The 19732-nt window shown below is 37.5% G+C and overlaps 1 protein-coding gene across 3 annotated transcripts in view; it reads left to right on the top strand.

Annotated features, from left to right (window-relative positions):
* Positions 1-19732, top strand: part of DIS3L2 (DIS3 like 3'-5' exoribonuclease 2) — a 364225-nt gene that overhangs the window by 155171 nt on the left and 189322 nt on the right. For all 3 annotated transcript variants that reach the window (XM_065930351.1, XM_065930349.1, XM_065930352.1), the window contains one exon: positions 16410-16583. In XM_065930351.1, the coding sequence (XP_065786423.1) occupies positions 16410-16583 (174 nt within the window). The remainder of the gene's footprint in view (positions 1-16409; positions 16584-19732) is intronic.

Below are 19732 nucleotides of genomic sequence, written 5' to 3'. Positions count from 1 at the left end.
CTGACCCAGGGATTGAACCTGGGTCTCCCACACTGCAGTCAGACTCTTTACCATCTGTGCCACCAGGAAAGCCCATTTAAGGGGAGCCCAAAGAGTATTACAGTACCAGAGACTTATGGTTGTTAAAAAGTTATTTTTTATTTTGTTCTTGGAATAGTCATGAGAGATTTCAGTTGAGCTCTGTTCACCTGTGTGTATGTATATATATATATCACATACCACACTTTCATGAATCTTAATCTTGTAATGCTATCAAAAGCCTAAAGGTAATCTGTTCTTAAGGAACTCTTACTGGCTTTTAGGCATCACTGCTTTTTGTTATGCATCACAATATACTTAGTACTTTTTATATTTAGTATTAGAATTCTTGTCCAAGATACTTAAAAAGCCACATTTGCTTCCTTGCTGGAATAATTTGTAATTATATAATCAGACTTACAGTTTTAACACCTTCCCAACTCTCATGAAGGGATAACTAGAAAGTTTGGGATGGACATGTACACACTGCTATTTTGAAAATGGATAACCAGCGAGGACCTATTGTATAGCACATGGAACTCTAGTTTGGGGGAGGATGGATACTTGTATATGTGTGTATGGCTGAGTCCCTTCACTGTCACCCAAAACTATCATAACGTTGTTTGTTAATTGGCTACACCCAATACAAAATAAAATGTTTAATTAAAAAAAAAGAGCTTCCCAACTCTCTTAAATCATTTTTCCCTTTAGAAACTCTTACAGTGGAATTCATGCCTATATTTTCTCAGATCTTTGTGAAATCTGCTCTCCTAAAGTCTAGAGTTTACAGTCCAAGCCTATCCTCCCAGGATGTCATCAGCATGGAGATACCAAGATCACTTTCTCCTAGATGTGTCATAATTTCTTCTTCTGGAATATTTAAAGATAGATCTTGAAGAAAATGGAAAAGTTTTACAGCAACTACTGTGAAAAAACATAATAGTGTTTCTTGGCAACATTGAAGACTGACTAAAGATCAATGGCATGAATTGACCTAGAGCAAACTGACATATTTTATTTTACTGATACTATAAACTAGCAAAGTTTGGTAGCTTTGAGGGTTGAGAAAGAGGAAAATGAATAGGTCAGTGCATGTGTTGCATGGTTGAAAAATTTGGTGTTGAACATGGGATTGTCCAGGCTTAATGTCATAGTACTGCACATTTTAAGAGAGGGAATGGACAACAGCTTGCATTGGAGAGAGGGACTGGGTGAGGTGAAAGGAGGGGAAGGGGAGTTCTGATTGATGACATGTGTGGTGTGGCGGGAAGTGGTTGATGGGGAAGAGGGTTTGTTCTGGTATCTTCTTCAACTCTTGCCTTTGTACCCATAAGATTTCAGTAATCAGACCATCAGATACATTTGTTGACTGACAGAAGCAAATACTTTTACTCTTCTATTCAGGTTTGATAGATGCCAAATTTCTTATGAGGTAGATACAAATTTAGGAGGTGGACATTACATTACATTAACAGGTATTTAGGAAGATGAAACAGTAACTAGGTTGGTAGAAAAGAACCAACAGGATACATTGGTTTGTTTCATGGAAGCATAGTCTATAAGATTAGTAAATTGAAAAATAGCTCCATCCAGTTTTTCCCCCTGTGCAGAGTATTTCACCTTTTCAAGAGGTTGTTCGTTGTCTGAAGACTGTCCTGAGGAAGAGGTTGTGTTACATAATCCTGAAAACTTGTATTACCAAACTCAGACTTTGTAAGACCTTTTCAAAAGGAGTGACTCTATCTTGACTGATGGAAATGAAACAAATTAGGCTGAGGAGGGTGCTCTTTCTGTGTGACTGTTGGGCTCCACCTCATCGCTTCTGAGGACCCGCTTTGGAAAAAGCTATGTATGCAACACTGAGAGAGCATCTTGCTTCAAACAGAGCAAAAATAAAAGGAGTGGAAGAGAGTAGTCCTAATGCAGGCTTTGCTTCCGAATCTTTCTCTCCTTGCACCACGTGCAATTGTTAACACTTCTTCCATGGTTGTCAGCTTCATCCACAATCTTCTTGAAAATATTAAAGTATTAGAGAACCTTAGCTACCATCAGCCTTCTCCTTTACCCCTTAAATGCTTTCAGCCTCCTCTTTGCTCTCTTCACATTGATATTAAACTCTACTGTCAATCTTCTGGGCCTTCCCTAAAATCAAACGTTGTTGAGCCTTGCTTCTCTTCCACGTTTTGTCATTACTGATCCACCCAAGCTTTTTCTAAAATCCCCAATTCCTTACTTACTGGCTTTTGCTGCATCATAAGAGTGAGCCATAAAAGGGGAATTGATGTGTTCTTTTCTCTTGATTTTAGAAAATATACCTAAATTAATACAGCTCAGGCATTTGCCACACTCTGTTTTCACTATGTCTTGTCACTGAAGTTCTGAGCCCTAGATGTGGCCATGTTTATTTTCCACTTGTAGGTTCTCAGGGATTGGCTACCATTGTATCTGTTTTCATGGAGTTTCCAACATGGGCCAGTATGCATGAAAGTGTGTGAGGGCGGTAATGATAGTGACAATCACTGCAAGAGGGTAGGAGTGCCTTTCTGTGTGTAGCCAAGTTTTAAGGCTAAAACTTGATGAGAAGTTTTGGTGGAAAAGGAGGATGAACAGCTTGCAACGCCAATGCTGACTATTACCTTTCCAATTTTCTTTAAGGCACAGGGGCCAATTTGTAGGACTTCTTGTCTTAATTTCTGCTACCTGTAGCTGGTCTTTTCCCTTGGTAAGATTTTAATGGCACATTCAGCAGTGGCCACAGGACTGGAAAAGGTCAGTTTTGACTCCAATCCCAAAGAAAGGCAATGGCAAAGAATGCTCAAACTACCACACAATTGCACTTATCTCACATGCTAGTAAAGTAATGCTCAAAATTCTCTAAGCCAGGCTTCAGCAATACATGAACCGAGAACTTCCAGATGTTCAAGCTGGTTTTAGAAAACGCAGAGGGACAAGAGATCAAATTGCCAACATCCACTGGATCATCGAAAAAGCAAGAGAGTTCCAGAAAAACATCGATTTCCGCTTTATTGACTATGCCAAAGCCTTTGACTGTGTGGATCACTATAAACTGTGGAAAATTCTGAAAGAGATGGGAATACCAGGCCACCTGACCTGCCTGTTGAGAAACTTACGTGCAGGTCAGGAAGCAACAGTTAGAACTGAACATGGAACAACAGACTGGTTCCAAATAGGAAAAGGAGTAGGTCAAGGCTGTATATTGTCACCCTGCTTATTTAACTTGTATGCAGAGTACATCATGAGAAACGCTGGGCTGGAAGAAACACAAGCTGGAATCAAGATTGCCAGGAGAAATATCAGTAACCTCAGATATGCAGATGATACCATCCATATGGCAGAAAATGAAGAAGAACTAAGGAACCTCTTGATGAAAGTGAAAGGGGAGTGAAAAAGTTGGCTTAAAGCTCAACATTCAGAAAACTAAGATCATGGCATCCGGTCCCATCACTTCATGGCAAATAGATGGGGAGATGGTGGAAGCAGTGGCTGACTTTATTTTTCTGGGCTCCAAAATCACTGCAGATGGTGATTGCAGCCATGAAATTAAAAGACGCTTACTCCTTGGAAGGAAAGTTATGACCAGGCTAGACAGCATATTAAAAGGCAGAGACATTACTTTGTCAACAAAGGTCCGTCTAGTCAAGGCTATGGTTTTTCCAGTGGTCATGTATGGATGTGAGAGTTGGACTATGAAGAAAGCTGAGCGCCAAAGAATTGATGCTTTTGAACTGTGGTGTTGGAGAAGACTCTTGAAAGTCCCTTGGACTGCAAGGAGATCCAACCAGTCGATCCTAAAGGAGATCAGTCCTGGGTGTTCATTGGAAGGACTGATGTTGAAGCTGAAAGTCCAATACTTTGGCCACCTGATGCGAAGAGCTGACACATTTGAAAAGACCCTGATGCTGGGAAAGATTGAGGGCAGGAGGAGAAGGAGATGACAGAGGATGAGATGGCTGGATGGCATCACCGACTCAATGGACATGGGTTTGGGTGGACTTCGGGAGTTGGTGATGGACAGGGAGGCCTGGCGTGCTGTGGTTCATGGGGTCGCAAAGAGTCGGACACGACTGAGTGACTGAACTGAACTGAACTGTACCCAGAACAGTGAACCCTAAAAATGCTTATTTGTATGGAATGTTTACATGTACATATAGCTCCCAACTATAAGGAGCTAGAAATGTTTCAACTCTGTCCTGATTAATTTTATAGTAGGACCCAGTTGTCATGTCATGGATTGTGAATGGGAACAGTATTTGTGGAAGAACTCTGGTGAATGAGAAAAATTAAGGTAGTGATCGTTTAAATTATTCTAACTAGGAAAGCTTTCTCACATCTATTTGTTATTGCAGTAGCAAAATTTTTAGAAAATTAAAATTTTTTCCAGTACATATATGCTATACACTTAATAGTATTTAAAATATATAGTATAGAAAGTGAAAATTTTCCAGAATTTCATCCCCTGAAATAACTACTATTAAGGGTTTGGTATATATTTGTCTAAAATATTATTTTAAAAATACTTATTCTAAAAATACTTACTGACATCAATTGCAAAATATGTTTCACAGTTAAAAGAATACATGTAACATTTATGTGATTTTTGAGTTCTGGTATTTAAACCAACCCTTGAACTCACCACCCAGATTAAGTCATCTGTCACAATAGTGTTGAAGCTCCCTGTGTATTCCTCTCTATCCTAACCCCTAATGTTTTCCCAAGGGGTAACCATTATCTCAGACGTATGCTTTTCCTTATAATTTGCTCATATTTATATCCCCAAAAGTGTTAGTTTTGCTTGTTTCTGAACCTTATAAAAAATACAAGGCTACACATATTCTTTTGTGACTTGCCTTTTTTTCTTTTAACATTATGTTTCCAAGATGCATTGATATATTTCATTCATTTTAACTCATAATATTTCTATTTGCAGAAATATAATTTATTTATCTAGCAGTAAAGAGTAGGACTTGACTTAGCAACTGAACAAATGACAACAGATTACTAATGAGATTGAGCATCTTTTCATATATTTATAGTCACTATGTTTCCTTTCTTAGAGACTATCTTTGCATCTTTACTCATATTTTTCCCACAGTTAATTTTTTGTTTAGATAATTTAGATTTACAGAAATTGCAAAAATGGTACAGAGAATTCCTATATATTCTTTACCTAGCTTTTCCTTATATGAACATCTTATCATAGAATATTTGTCAAAACTAAGAAATTAACCCTGGTACAATACTATTAAATAAAGTATAGAATTTACTCAGATCTTATCGGTTGTTCTACTAACCCCCTTTTTCTTTTCGAGAATCTGATCCAGGATTCTGCTTTGCAGTTGTCATGTCACTGTAGTTTTTACAGTTTGTGACCATTCCTCAGCCTTGTCTTTCATTTTGATAATTTGAAGAGTACTGGTCAGGAGTCTTGTATAATGTTTCTCAGTTTGTGTTTGTCTAATGTTTTCTCATGGTTGGATTGAGCTTAAGCATTATTGAGAAGGATACCACAAAATGAAGTGCAGCGTATCAGTGGGTACATGATATCAGTATGTATACTGGTGATGTTAACCTTGATCACTTGACTAAGGAGCTATCTGCCTGGATTCCTAATGTTATTATTTTCCCTTATAAATATACTATTTAATATACTTGGGGTGATATTTTTGAGACTTTGTAATTCTCTTTTCTTAAAATTTTACCCACTCATGTTAGCATTCTTTTTAAATTGGCCTGTTTGTCATTTGATTTTCTGGAGTTAAAAAAATAACTAGAAAGTAACCTTTTAGCAATAAGTAATATGGAAAATCCCTTTTCCTTGGTTTGTGAATTGTCTGTTCATGTTGTTAATGTTGACTTCTGAAAAGCAGGCACTTAAATTGCATTTTTTAGCTTTTTGGTGCTCGTGTATAAAGTTATAATTAATTTTTTAAAGTTATAATTAATTTTTGTTTATCAATCCTTTACCCAGCCTCATTGCTAAATCCCCTTATTAATTTAATACTTTGGATATAGTTTCCTTTGGATTTTTTCTGTAGGTAATCTTATCATTGGTGAACAGATTTGTTTCTTTCATTCAAATCTGTAAAATATTTATTTTTCAAGTCTTCTTGAACTGGCAACTCATAATTCAAGAGGTGATATTTTCCACATCAGTTAGTAATGTCAGGTCAATTTTGAGTGAAAGAAATAGTAGCAGGCATTTTTTTCTTGTTCTTGATTCTTTGATATGTTAACATTAGTAACTTTGCTAATGTGGCAGCTGGTTATTAAAGGACTCAGGTGTTTACTTAGGTCCACGTCTTTGGGTTTTATTTGTTTGTATTTTACCATCTTCAGTTTTCTTCTTTTCCTTTGGAGTTTCAAGTAGGAATAGAATACATTTTTCCAGGCTCAAGAGCATTAATTTGTTTATTCATTCAACCATCTTTTACCGGGCTCTTAAGATGAACAAAGTCTCAGTGTAAGATACAGAAACAAAGAAATGTATATTCCATCTAGGATGATTCTCATCTATTAATAAATAAGAGATGTACCTAAAGCATTGTTACACAGCTGGATTGAGGCATGTTCCAGAAAGGAAATAGAACCAAGGGAGAGTAATAGTACTGAGGAGAGAGATCTGCTCTGGGGAAGGAATGGCTCCACGGCCTTGCTGCTGTATTCTGTGAAGGTGAATGAGTTTGCTTTATGTTTTGTGGGCCTAGTTCACCATGGAAGTCATAAAGGAAGTGCCTTTAAAATGGAGATACATTGCTTAAGGAAGGAGTTGTATAGTCCTTTTATGCTTTAGAACCAGCAGTACCATGTCAGTATGTCATGAATTTGTTGTTCAGTTGTTCAGTTGTGTCCACCTCTTTGTGACCCCATGGACTGCAGCACACCAGGCCTTCCTGCCCATCACCAACTCCCGGAGTTTACTCAAACTCATGTCCATCGAGTCGGTGATGCCATCCAACCATCTCATCCTCTGTCGTCCCCTTCTCCTCCCACCTTCAATCTTTCCCAGCATCAGGGTCTTTTCTAAGGAATCAGTTCTTTGTATCAGGTGGTCAAAGTATTGGAGGTTCAGGTTCAGCATCAGTCCTTCCAATGAATACTCAGGGTTGATTTCCTTTAGGACTGACCCGTTTGATCTCTTTGTAGTCCAAGGGACTCTCAAGAGTCTTCTCCAACATCACAGTTCAAACGCGGCACTCAACCTTCTTTATAGTCCAGCTCTCACATCAATACATGACTACTGGAAAAAATCATAGCTTTGGGTATATGAACCTTTGTTGGCAAAGTAATGTCTCTGCTTTTTAATATGCTGTCTAGGTTGGTCATAGCTTTACTTCCAAGGAGCAAACATCTTTTAATTTCATGGCTGCAGTCACTATCTGCAGTGATTTTGGACCCCAAGAAAGTAAAGGTCTCTCACTGTTTCCGTTGTTTCCCCATCTGTTTGCCATGAAGTGATGGTACCGGATGCCATAATCTTTGTTTTTTGAATGTTGAATTTTAAATCAACTTTTTGACTCTCCTCTTTCACTTCCATCAAGAGGCTCTTTAGTTCCTCTTCACTTTCTGCCATAAGGGTGGTGTCATCTGCATATCTGAGGTTATCGATACTTCTCCTGGCAATCTTGATTCCAGCTTGTGCTTCCTCCAGCCTGGCATTTCACATGATGTGCTCTGCATAGAAGTTAAATAAGCAGGGTAACAATATACAGCCTTGATGTGCTCCTTTCCCAATTTGGAACCAGTCAGTTTTTCTATGTCTGTTAACTGTTGCTTCCTGACCTGCATACAGGGTTTCTCAGGAGGAGGTCAGATGGTCTGGTATTCCCATCTCTTTCAAAATTTTCCACAGTTTGTTGTGATCTACATAGTCAAAGGCTTTAGCATAGTCAATGAAGCAGAAGTAGATGTTTTTCTGGAATTCTCTTGTTTTTTCCATGATCCAACAGATGTTGGCAAGTTGATATCTCCTTTTCTAAATACAGCTTGAACATCTGGAAGTTCTTGGTTCACGTACTGTTGAAGCCCAGCAGAGAGAATTTTGAGCATTACTTTGCTAGCACGTGAAATGAGTGCAATTGTGCAGTAGTTTGAACATTCTGTGGCATTGCCCTTTTCTGGGATTGGAATGAAAACTGATCTTTTCCAGTCCTGTGGCCACTGCTGAGTTTTCCAAATTTGCTGGCATATTAAGTGTAGCACTTTAACAGCATCATCTGTTAGGATTAGAAATAGCTCAGTTGGAATTCCATCTCCTCCACTAGCTTTGTTCATAGTGATGCTTCCTGAGGCCCACTTGACTTTGCATTCCAGGATGTCTGGCTCTAGGTGCGTGATCACAGCTTCGTGGTTATTTGGGTCATTAAGATCTTTTCTGAATAGTTTTTCTGTGTATTCTTGCCATGTCTTCTTAATATCTTCTGCTTCTGTTAGGTCCATACCATTTCTGTCCTTTATTATGCCCATTTGTGTATGAAATGTTCCCTTTGTGTCTCTAATTTTTTTGAAGAGATCTCTAGTCTTTCCCATTCTATTATTTTCCTCTATTTCTTTCCATGTTCACTTTGGAAGACTTTATTTCTCCGTGCTTTTCTTTGGAACTCTGCATTCATATGGGTATATCTTTCCTTTTCTTCCTTGCCTTTTGCTTCTCTTTTCTTAGCCCTTTATAAGGCCTCCTCAGGCAACCATTTTGTCTTTTTGCATTTGTTTTTCTTGGGAATGGTTTGATCACCTGCTCCTGTACAGTGTCACGAACCTCCATCCATAGTTCTTCAGACACTCTATCAGATCTAATCCCTTGAATCTATTTGTCACTTCCACTGTATAATTGTAAGGGATTTGATTTAGGTCATACTTGAGTTGCTTAGTGATTTTCTCTACTTTCTCCAATTTAAGTCTTTATTTTGCACTAACGCGTTCATGATCTGAGCCACAGTCAGCTCCTGGTCTTGTTTTTGCTGACTGTATAGAGCTTGTCCCTCTTCAGCTACAAAGAATATAATCAGTCTGATTTCGATGTTGACCGTCTGGTGATGTCCATTTGTAGAGTCATCTCTCTGTATTGTTGGAAGAGGGTGTTTGCTATGACTAGCAAGTTCTTTTGGCAAAACTCTATTAGCCTTTGCCCTGCTTCATTCTGTACTCCAAGGCCAAATTTGCCTGTTACTCCAGGTATCTCTTTACTTGAGCAAGAACAATAAAGTTGGTTTTTAAGAGAATGGACCAGACATTTTGATGTAACATTGAGTCATATTGTCCTAAAGCAACTGTTTCCATCTTTGCAGACAGTGAATGAAAGACAGAAATTACTTAGAAAGGTGTAATATTTGAGCTCTAACAGATGAAAGTTACTTTCAGTATTCCTATAAAATAAAATTTACAACCGAAAAAAAATTAGAAAACAGATGCTTCTGTAAGAGGAAAATATACAATGTATAAATCAATTCTCTACTAGATTCTGCTTTTGTTTAGATCCTGACATTATGGGTTTTAGAGTGACAGCAGAATTTATAAGTAGGCAACGTATGATTCTTTCTGGGGCGTCTAAGTTCTGAATGCATGAGCTCTTAATGTTGGCCTGTTACATTTTTATCTCCTGCAAGCTGTTTAGTCTATGCTGCTATCACATACATCTCAAGTGAATATCTGTAATAAATTATTCAAATATGGCACTTGAGAAATGTTTTCTGGAAGTTAATGAAAATAAATATTAATTACTACTAATAGAAACTTGGAGTCATTGATCACATTTGGAGGCCCTAATCAAAATTTAATTTCGTCTTTATGAGCCATGTTCCAATTTCAATGAACAATTCAAGATTGTTTGGACTTAGAGTCTGGTGAAGAAAAATTGCCAGAACACAAAGCAACAATAAAATTAAATGATATGAAAGACAAAGTGTTTTTTCTTTAAATGTCAGCAAAGGGCCGATGATTGCAGTGACTTGTTCTGACAAATACTAGGTCCATCGTCACCTGCTTAGTTTTGTCCTTTCCTCTTACCTTCTCACCCCAGTGAAAGTGAATCTAGCACTCAACACTAGTCTTTTTTTATTTTATTAATGTTACATTTATTAATATGATACAGTAATATATTATATATTGTTATTTTTCAAAACTTAATTTGACAACCAGAAGTCTAATTATTTTGTATTAAACAGCTTCTTACCATGAATGGCACAACATATAATACCTTCTAGTATTTTTTATGCAACTTTGCTTTGTTTTTGCAATGGTTTCTTTAGCAGATTTTCACCCAGTCCGTGGCCACAGTCATAATTGTGCTTATATACTTATCTATAAAGATAGAGCATAGGAAAATACTCTGAGAGCAGAATAAGTACAAAACAGAGACTATGTTGAAATACATAGAAATAACATATGTGTGCATGATACAGATGGAAAAGTCTGTGAAGATGACTTGGCACACATTTACAAAACATTTATTTTCATCCAAACATAAGGCACAATGCAAAAATGCTAGCACTAGTCTTTTGGAAAATTTCTCCATCTCTTGGTAGACTATTGTTTTCACTTACTAATCTTTCAGAAAGGGTTTGTGAGAATTATATTCCCTGAGTTCTTGTGTGTTTAAAAAAAAACAAACCCAAAACTTCATCTTTAAAGTCCACAAACTTCAGTGATAATTTTCTGTATTAGTTTTTCCTGAGACATGATATACCATGTCTGTAAAATTTCTTTGATTTCAGGGAAATGGTCCGAATGATATTTTTGAAAATGCTTTCTGTTTCATGTATGTAGTTCCTTCCTTCAGGAATATAAGTCATGCCAAAGTTTGTTCTCCTCCATCTGCCTTTCATATCTGTTTTTCCTATAATCTTTTCACACTCTTTGTATAATACTTTCTAATTTCATTTTTTCCCACTTCTTTCAGACTTTTCTCTATGAGCTTATTTTTTTCAAATAGTGTCAGTTCTTCATTAATTTTATTTTTCCTTTCTACTTATTTACTATTTCCTAGACATAGTTAGAAAACTAGAAATCACACTAGTTTTTATTTCCTTTTGTGAAATTTATTTCTTATGCACTTGGATCTTTGAGCTGTTTTTTAGTGGTGATACTTTCATAAAATTTTTGAGTTCTTGCTAATATCTTTGGTCAAGTTAGTAATTTATGTGTCTACATGCATGTAAAATATGTTTTATTTTTCTCCCATTTCTCTTACCTGTTTCTTCCTTTTGACATGAAGTATTTTTTTTAATAGAACACCTGGAATGGCTACTCTTCCTGCTTTCCACCCCATTTTTAAATAATGAGTTCTTAGATTTTAGTGTTGTATTTTTAAAGTTGGATATTACAAAATGCCTTCTGTTCAGGCATTTAGGCCCTCTGTTACAAGCATAAGATAATCAGTTTTGACCACTGCAGCCTCACCAAGTAGGAATAGGATGGCCACTGTGTTTTATGGCGACTTCACAAAAACTGTTACTGAGACTCTTACGACATATCAGAATGTGTTTCTTTTCATATTCTCTAATAAATGCTATATGATCTGCTTTGTTGTTTATGCTTCTCTGAGAAACTGTGTATGCTGTTGGATTATATGTATGGTTAATTATTTTACACGGTTTTTAATACTATGGGGGGAGAATCATGTGAAATTGTGTTTTCTAGGTAAAACATGGTCAAATATATTGGTAATTTCATGTGTCTCAACATAATATATAATTATCTTCTTTACATCATTACTTGCTACCCTTGAATCCTTATTTCTGAATCATCTCTCAGCTGACTTGAATTGCAAATAGTTTTTTTTAGAAAATATTTATTTACTTACTTTTCTCTGTGTCTGGTCTTAGTTGAGACAGAAATTCTTTGAATGAGATATTGAATGAGATAACATAATAAGCTTGAACAGTATTTGATAAATCTATGGATTATGATACTTATATAAGCAAGGTGGGTAGAACAAATGAAGACAGTCAAGCCAAACCTAGAATTAGTGTTTCTTTTAATGGAGAAAGATTACTGCCCTCTCCATCAGAGAAGAGCTCAGTGAACTTCATCTGCCTTCACCAGGTTGGTGGGTCTTCCTGCCGTGGTTCTGTATTGGAGGCTCAGAGTTGGTTGCTGCTACTGGAAAACTGGCATCCTCTAAGTGTGGTGGCCTGGTTTGTCATTGGTGGGAGGAAGCTCATGTGTGGAGCTCATTTCCGGCTACCAGGTACTTTGTTCTGATGCCCGTTGAGCAAACACTGCAGTGCCTGGGGAAGGGGGTTGGTTGACATTCTCAAGGTAGATCATCTTGCCCCCACACTGAGAGTCTTATGCTGAGTATTCTCATGGAACACAAATAGCCATACTCTAGGCCCATTTCTCCATGTCTGTCCCTCAGATGTCTTTGTCACCAGTCCTCCGATCTTTCTTCTTTCAGGTCCCTATCCATCTGGCTAAACTTGTAGCCACTGCCCATCAGGCCATCTTTCCTCAGCCAAAGTAGACCATGGATGTATTGCTTCAAGTTCTACCTGCAGGGAGGAAGTTTCTGCTCCACTGTGTTTTCAGAGACCACCCCTTAGAATGGATATACTACCAGAGTCCACTTAGGATTCGTGACAATGAAAGGTCAGTTGGAACTAGGCATCCAAGGTACTCGAACCTTTCTGCATCTTCCTGTATCTTGTATTTCCTAATCTTGTATTTCATATATATATATATATATGAAATATATATATATCACATAATATATATCTATACATATATAGATAAATATATATGGTTTGGTTCTCTTGAGGCTTACTCCTTCTGATAAGTATTCCTACTTTTCATGTCAGAGACTTAGTGAGACTCTGAATTTAATGATGTAGTGATTTATTGCCCTTTGATTTTTGTTTATTTGCTTAGTCCGGAAGCTGCAATAGACTCAGAATACTTTTTTGATATACATAGGAAGTCACTGAGTTTCCGTCTTAGCCTGAAATCAGGACTTTAGAGGTTGAGCACATAGTTCTTTTGTTTCTATCCTCTTTTCAGGTTCTCCACGTCTCTCACTGTTTCTGTGAGCTTTTGGTATCTTTCCAAAAAATTTCTTTTCAAACCAGAGCTAGTTTCTCATGCTTACACCAAGAACCAGACAAACATGTTCGTATTAGGAAATGTGTGTAGCGAACAGAAACTTAGGAACCTGGGAGAATAATTAATTCTTTAAGAGGGTTGGGTGTAACTCATGTCCCACTTGATTTTCAAAATACCAATCAGTCTCCAAAATGTCCTTTAAACTTCAAAGGCATTGACAACAAGTTTCCCAGATCCTCAACAGGAACTTCATTCTAGTGAATGGATAATACAGAGATAATAATGTTGTCATTTTGAAAATTAGTGTGACCTGAATTTTTAACTATCTGGATCCTTGGTTGCAAAATAGGAGAAAACAACTAGGTTGAAAAAAGAATTTATTAGAGGGATGTTGAAGGGTTCATAGTAACAGTGAGAGTCTTGAACGTCCCGAGAAAGTTATGGGTAGGAACAAAGGCCAGCCTGGAAAGCCAAGAACAAGAAGTCTGGCCATTGTCTTTTGTCGGGATTAGTTTGGCCACAAAGGCAGTGGTTCTTAGCACTTGCAAGACAGCATTGCCACTGGCCACTGCTACCGCCACTGCTTTCACTGGCAGCCCTGTGGCCCCCATGAATGAACCCTAAGCACCGCTTTGTCTTTGTGTCACTCTCTTCACATTCAAAGTCTTGAGCTGAAGCAGAGTCTAAGTAGGAGGCTGCTCATTTCTGTAATGGGAATTATACTCCTTTGGCCCACTTCCATGCAGTGTGGAAGTCTTTCTAATTTATATTCCTTTTCTTCATTTTCTTGCTTTATGGTTCTCACTGGGACTTCTGATACCATGTTTGGTACTATTGGTGAACAGTACCATCCGAACCAAAGAGAGTAAATTTGTTTTCTTCCTGATCTTGAGGAAAGCATTTAGACTTTCACTGTTAAATTGAGGATGTTCCTGTTCATTACTCATTTGCTGAGTGTTTTGATCATGAATAGATGTTGAATTTTGTCAAAAAATTTTTTTTATTCTGTTGAGATGATTGTGTTTTTTTATTGTTTGCTGAGTAATTAAATAGATTAAATTTTTGAGTGTCGGACAGATCTTGAATTATTTGACCCTTTTATATATTGTTGTTTACTAATATTTCATAAGAATTTTAAGTCTGATTTCATGAGGGATAGTAATCTCATGAATCCTTTGTCTCATTTTGGTATCAGAGTAATGCTGGCTTCATAAAACTAGTTAGGAAGTGTTCTGTCCTATTCTATATTCTGAAAGAGTTTGTGTGAAATTAGTATTAATTCTTTCTTAAAGACTTAGTAGCATTCTTCAGTGAAAGCATTTGGGCCTGCGTTTTGTCCTTGTGGAAACATTTTTAACTATGAATTTGATTTCTTTAGTAGATGAAGGAATATATAGTGTTGGTATCTCCTTGACTAGTCTTAGGCAGTGTGTGTCTTTCATGGAGTTTATCCATTTCATCCAAGTTGTTGGATTTATTGGCCTAAAGTCGTTTATAATTCCTTATTATTATTTTAATGCTCAAAGGATCTATAATAATGGTCTCTCTCTCATTCCTGACATTGGTAACTTATTCCTTATTTTTCTTGATCAGCCTCACCAGAAACTTACCTACTTTCTTTTCTTTTCAAAGAATCAGCTTTTGATTTTATTGGTTTTCTTTATTGTTTATTAATTTTCTGCTCATTGATTTTTATTTCTTTATTATTTCCTTCCTTCTGCTTACCTGGGATCTAATTTGCTTTTCTTTTTTCAGTTTTTTAAGACAGAAGTTTAGTTCACTGACACATTTCTTCTTTCCTAATATGAGCATTTAATGCTGTAAATTTTCTCAAAGCACTGCTCTAGCTGCATCTCACAGATATTGATATATTGTATTTCATTCAGTTCAAAATATTCTCTAATTCTCTTTTTATTTCTTCCTTAATCCATGGGTTGTTTAATTTTCATGTATTTGTGGATCTACCAGATAGCTTTCTTTCATTTTTTTCCCATGTATTTTTGCTGTCTTTGGCTTTTTGATGTGATTTGTGGGAAATCACCACCTACCTTTGAGAAGAAGGTACTGGTCTGAGCCACCATTGTATGTGAAATGCCCACAGGCCACCTCAGGCCTGTGCTGGTGGGTAGGTGTATGCGTCAGCAGTGAGCTGCTGTCTCTTGGCTGGCATATGAGAAGTGGGGCCAACTAATCTACCACCACTGCCATGTTCCAGTATTGAGGCTGAAAATTTGTTAAAAGTCTGCATATAAGACAACCACATCCCCAGTCCTCCTATACCGCTGTGCACCTATGAACTCTAGTAGCCAGGCATCTGCCCTTATATAAGGAAACAAAATCTTCTTCAAAGAAATCAAATGGCCCCAGAGAAGGCCCTAATGCCAGAGCTAAACTCCTTGCAGGACTTACTGAAGGTAGATTCCTGGATCACCCTGGTGGATGAGTAGACCTGTGCGGTGGAGGAGGTAGCCAACTCTGGTCTCCTTAACACTCTCAACAAAGGCAGCTGATTTAAGACTCATGTCGTATTTCCTATTGACTTATCAGCATTCACCACTTAACTTTAGACTTGACTGTATGTGGCATGCCAGTACTTAAAAGAATGGGGAGTTATCAGTTTTGATGTATGTGTAGATGACCCACAGATAAAGAGTAAGATCAGCTCTCTAAAAGTTGGAACCCTACTCATAGTGACAAGACTGTTCTGTTCAATACAGTCTTATTTTTAATGGACCAGGACCCTAAAATGTGAATGATCATTTGCTCGGTGACTGGATTAAAGATAATTTCAGTTTTCTTCTTGGTATATTTCTATCTTTTCTATTAATAACTTCTTTAAAGTGAATATATATAGCTTTTGTGTTCAAACAAAATGTCTTAAAACATTAAGGCAAAAATTAGTAGAATTGTGAAATAAACTAAAACATCAGATCTGATCTAGTGAGCATGACGTAAGGTATAGGAAGTGTGAAGCTAGTGATTTAACAGCAAACTGGTTTGATCAGAATTGTCTCTAAAGGTGTTTACAAGAGAAGTAATTGACAAAAAGCTTTCACTTCTCAGTGAAAAACAACTACAGGAGTCCCACAAGGGACTGTCTGGCCCTTCTCTGTGGGTCAGCATTCCTGAGGAAAGGTAGAAGTACACTGTAATCACGGTGTTAACAAGACAAGAGTATCCTAAGCTCTTCAGCTGGCCCCTGTTCATTCGCTGGTGATGGTGTTCCTGCTGAGGGAGGGGCAGAAGAGTTTGAAAGACAGCCTTACCTTCAGAGAGGAGACAGGTTGCCCACGTTCCATTGCTAACACAGTCTTTCCTGTCCATCCCATCCACAGGCAGCTGGCGAAGAGTCTTGGGCAGGCTGGTGAAATTGAGCCTGAAACAGAAGGGATACTTACAGAGTATGGTGTGGATTTCTCTGATTTCTCTTCAGAAGTTTTAGAATGTCTCCCTCAAGGCCTGCCTTGGACAATTCCACCAGAGGAATTCAGCAAGAGAAGAGATTTAAGGTAAATATCTGAGGCCCTTTAAAGAATGACACGTTTTCTACCTTTCTGTCTTCTGACTTAACTTTCTGAGGAGCTGGCCTCAGATGTTGCCATCTTTCCACCAACACTCAAGTTCCGTACAGTTGAAACTCAAGTGCTCTGTACCAGAGGTTGGCCAATGATGCCTTTTGAGCTAAACCTAGCCTATTGCCTGTTTACTCACAGCCTGTGAGCTAGGAAGGCTTCCTAGGTGGCTCAGTGGTAAGCAATCCATCTGCTAATGCAGGAGACACCAGAGACGTGGGTTCCATCCCTGGGTCGGGAAGATCCCCTAGAGAAGGATATGGCAACCCACTCCAGTATTCCCTCCTGGGAAATTCCATGGACAGAGGATCCTGGTAAGCTACAGACCATGGAGTCGCAAAGAGTCAGACATGACTGAGCACACTTGTATGCACTTGTGAGCTTAGAATGGCTTTTATATTTTTTCATGGTTGAAAAAAAATTGAAACAATAATCTTTTATGAAAATTATATAAAATTCAAATTTCAGCATTCATAAAGTTGTGCTGAAACTTAGCCGTGCTTATTTGATTATATATTGTCTTTGGCTCTTTTTTTGCAATACAATAGCAGGGTTGAATAGTTACAACAGAGGCCATATGACCTGCAAAGCCTAAGATATTTGCTGTCTAGCCCTTTATTGAAAATGTGTGCTGACTCTTCTTCTAGACCATTCTAATTTCAACAGGTACAGTTGCCACCTTCTTTTCTTATTGCTATGCCCCACAGGTCTGGTCCAATAAAGACAGTGTTATCTGGTTAGAAGTGCCCTCCTTTAAATGGGCCTCTTCAGGCACAGAGCAAAGGATTCAAGACTTCTGTGCTTGGAGCTTCATTTTAAAGCTTTACTTTTAGGTCTGGAATTTGTTGGAAAGTACTTTTGTGGTATTTTTTTTAACAACATCTTCTTTGAAGATGTTTCTTCATTGTGGGATGTTAGTTCTTTTCTGATATTTCTCTTCAGAATTTGGTTTCAGTGCTGGCATTCATTTTGGATGCCACATGGAGATATTCAGAACCAAGAAACTTTTCATACAACCCACTGAGGCCGTGGAAGGTTTTTTGCTAAGGTCATCCCATGTCAGAGTCTTTTCCACCACCACACTTGCTCACTTCATGCAGCTGAACTTATGATACCTTAAGCTTGTGGTGCCCATTACTCCACCTAGTTAGAGAATCCTCCTTTACGGGTCCCTCTTGCTTTTGTATCTTTTAGGAATTTACTTCTTTTTTTTTTTTCTTTTCTTGCCAAGGGTAGGCAAGGAAGAGGAGTTGATGGTTCCCTTTCCTACTTGTTAGTGGCTCAAATGCAACACACGTTATATTTGAAGTCAGTTAACTCAAGTTGCCTTCTTGGCTTTCAGCAGTAACTGTTGTTCATAGAACTGCTTCTGGTCAGTTATCTTGTCAAGGATTTGGGGATCCTGAGGACATAATCTTATTATTCTCTCTGAACCTTCATATTCTCATATATAAATGGAGGGACTTGTTTTCTGAGATCTTTTCCTAAATCTAGGAATCTATTAAATAATTAATAAGAAAAAGATAGGATGGATGACTGAATTTTGTTGTTTGAAGTGTAAGTTAGTAGAGCTATTCCTCCATAGCTATCGACATTTTTAATGTACCTACCCTTTCACCCAAAATGTCTATTTCTCGGAATTCATGCTACTCAAGGAAGTATATTAGGGTACATGTACATGAATGTTTGTTGCTGCCTTATTGTAAAAGTGACACTGCTGATGTCCACTAGTAAAGGAATGGTTACATAACCTATGTCATATCAATAAGCTAGCATTCCCCGCTACTGTAAAATAGAAGCTAGACCCATGTGGACTTTCCTAAAAGAATGGCCATCATATATTGCAAAGTGAAAGAAGCAAGTTTCAGAACAGTAAGAATATGAGCCTAGTTTTTTATAGTCAAATAATATAAATGTATATGTACATTCACATGCATATACATGTATACATAAAAGTGTATATATATTTTTAAAAAGTCCTGGAAGGAAAAACATTGAACTGCTGACTGTGATTATTGTGCATGGACTCAGTGAAGTGGTAGGAGGTATGGAGGCAGTATTTTACTTTTTATTTTATAAATTGCTCTATTATTCAAGTTATTCAAACAAATAACCTTTATAACTTTTAAAAATTATGAATGGAAATATCAGAAGAGAGAGGTGCTCAATCTTTCCAAGCCTGACTCCTAGCGTGCAGGTAAATAATAAGGCATGCCAATAATCCCCGCAGCCAGTATTGCTCAATTCCCTTCTCATGGCCCCACATTGCCTTTTTCTTTGGCCCCTGTTACCTTCTGAGTTAGACCACAGACTAGGCGGTCTTGCTCTGCAGAAGGCTTCTGTTAAAATATACCTATGTGTCCTGCAAAAGGATCCAAAGATTCAGGGAACCTGTGGGATGCTCTCTGCTGTTAGTGTAGTAACAGGGATTTTTTTTTTTTCACTTTTGTAAATATCATTTTTGCCTATCACTATCTTTTATTTTATTTATTTTAATTGGAGGATAATTACTTAACAGTATTGTGATGGTTTTTGCCATACATCAATTCATACATACATGAATTGTTACAGGTATACATATGTCCCCCCATCTGAACTCCTCTCCCACCTCCCTTCCTACCCTATCCCTCTGGATTGTCCCAGAGCACCAGCTTGGGTGCCCTGCTTCATGCATCAAACTTGTAATGGTCATCTGTTTTACGTATGGTAATATACATGTTTCATTGCTATTCTCTGAAATCATCCCACCCTTGCCTTCTCCCACTGAGTCCAAAAGTCTGTTATTTATGTCAATAACAGGGTTTTTTTTAAAAAAAAAAAAACAAAAAAAAACACTTTAATTTCCAGGAGCTTTTTACCTGTCCATTATCCTCTGGAATTATTTTTCTAAAATTCAAATCTTATCCTTTTGTTTTTACTCCTTTGGCTTAAAATCTTTCACCTGCTTCCTGATGCCTAAAGTGGTTAACCTCTAAACTTTGTTGAACGTGCATTTCCTGTAACTTCTGTGCCTTTATTCTAAAATTACAAGTGTACGTACTACTTCACTAATTTATTATGTTATTAATGTACATAAAAGTGGAAAA

Source organism: Muntiacus reevesi, chromosome 3, assembly GCF_963930625.1.
Source record: "Muntiacus reevesi chromosome 3, mMunRee1.1, whole genome shotgun sequence".
Lineage (NCBI taxonomy): Eukaryota > Metazoa > Chordata > Mammalia > Artiodactyla > Cervidae > Muntiacus > Muntiacus reevesi.
Note: the sequence above shows the minus strand (reverse complement) of the source record. Positions and strands in the feature narration are given on the sequence as shown.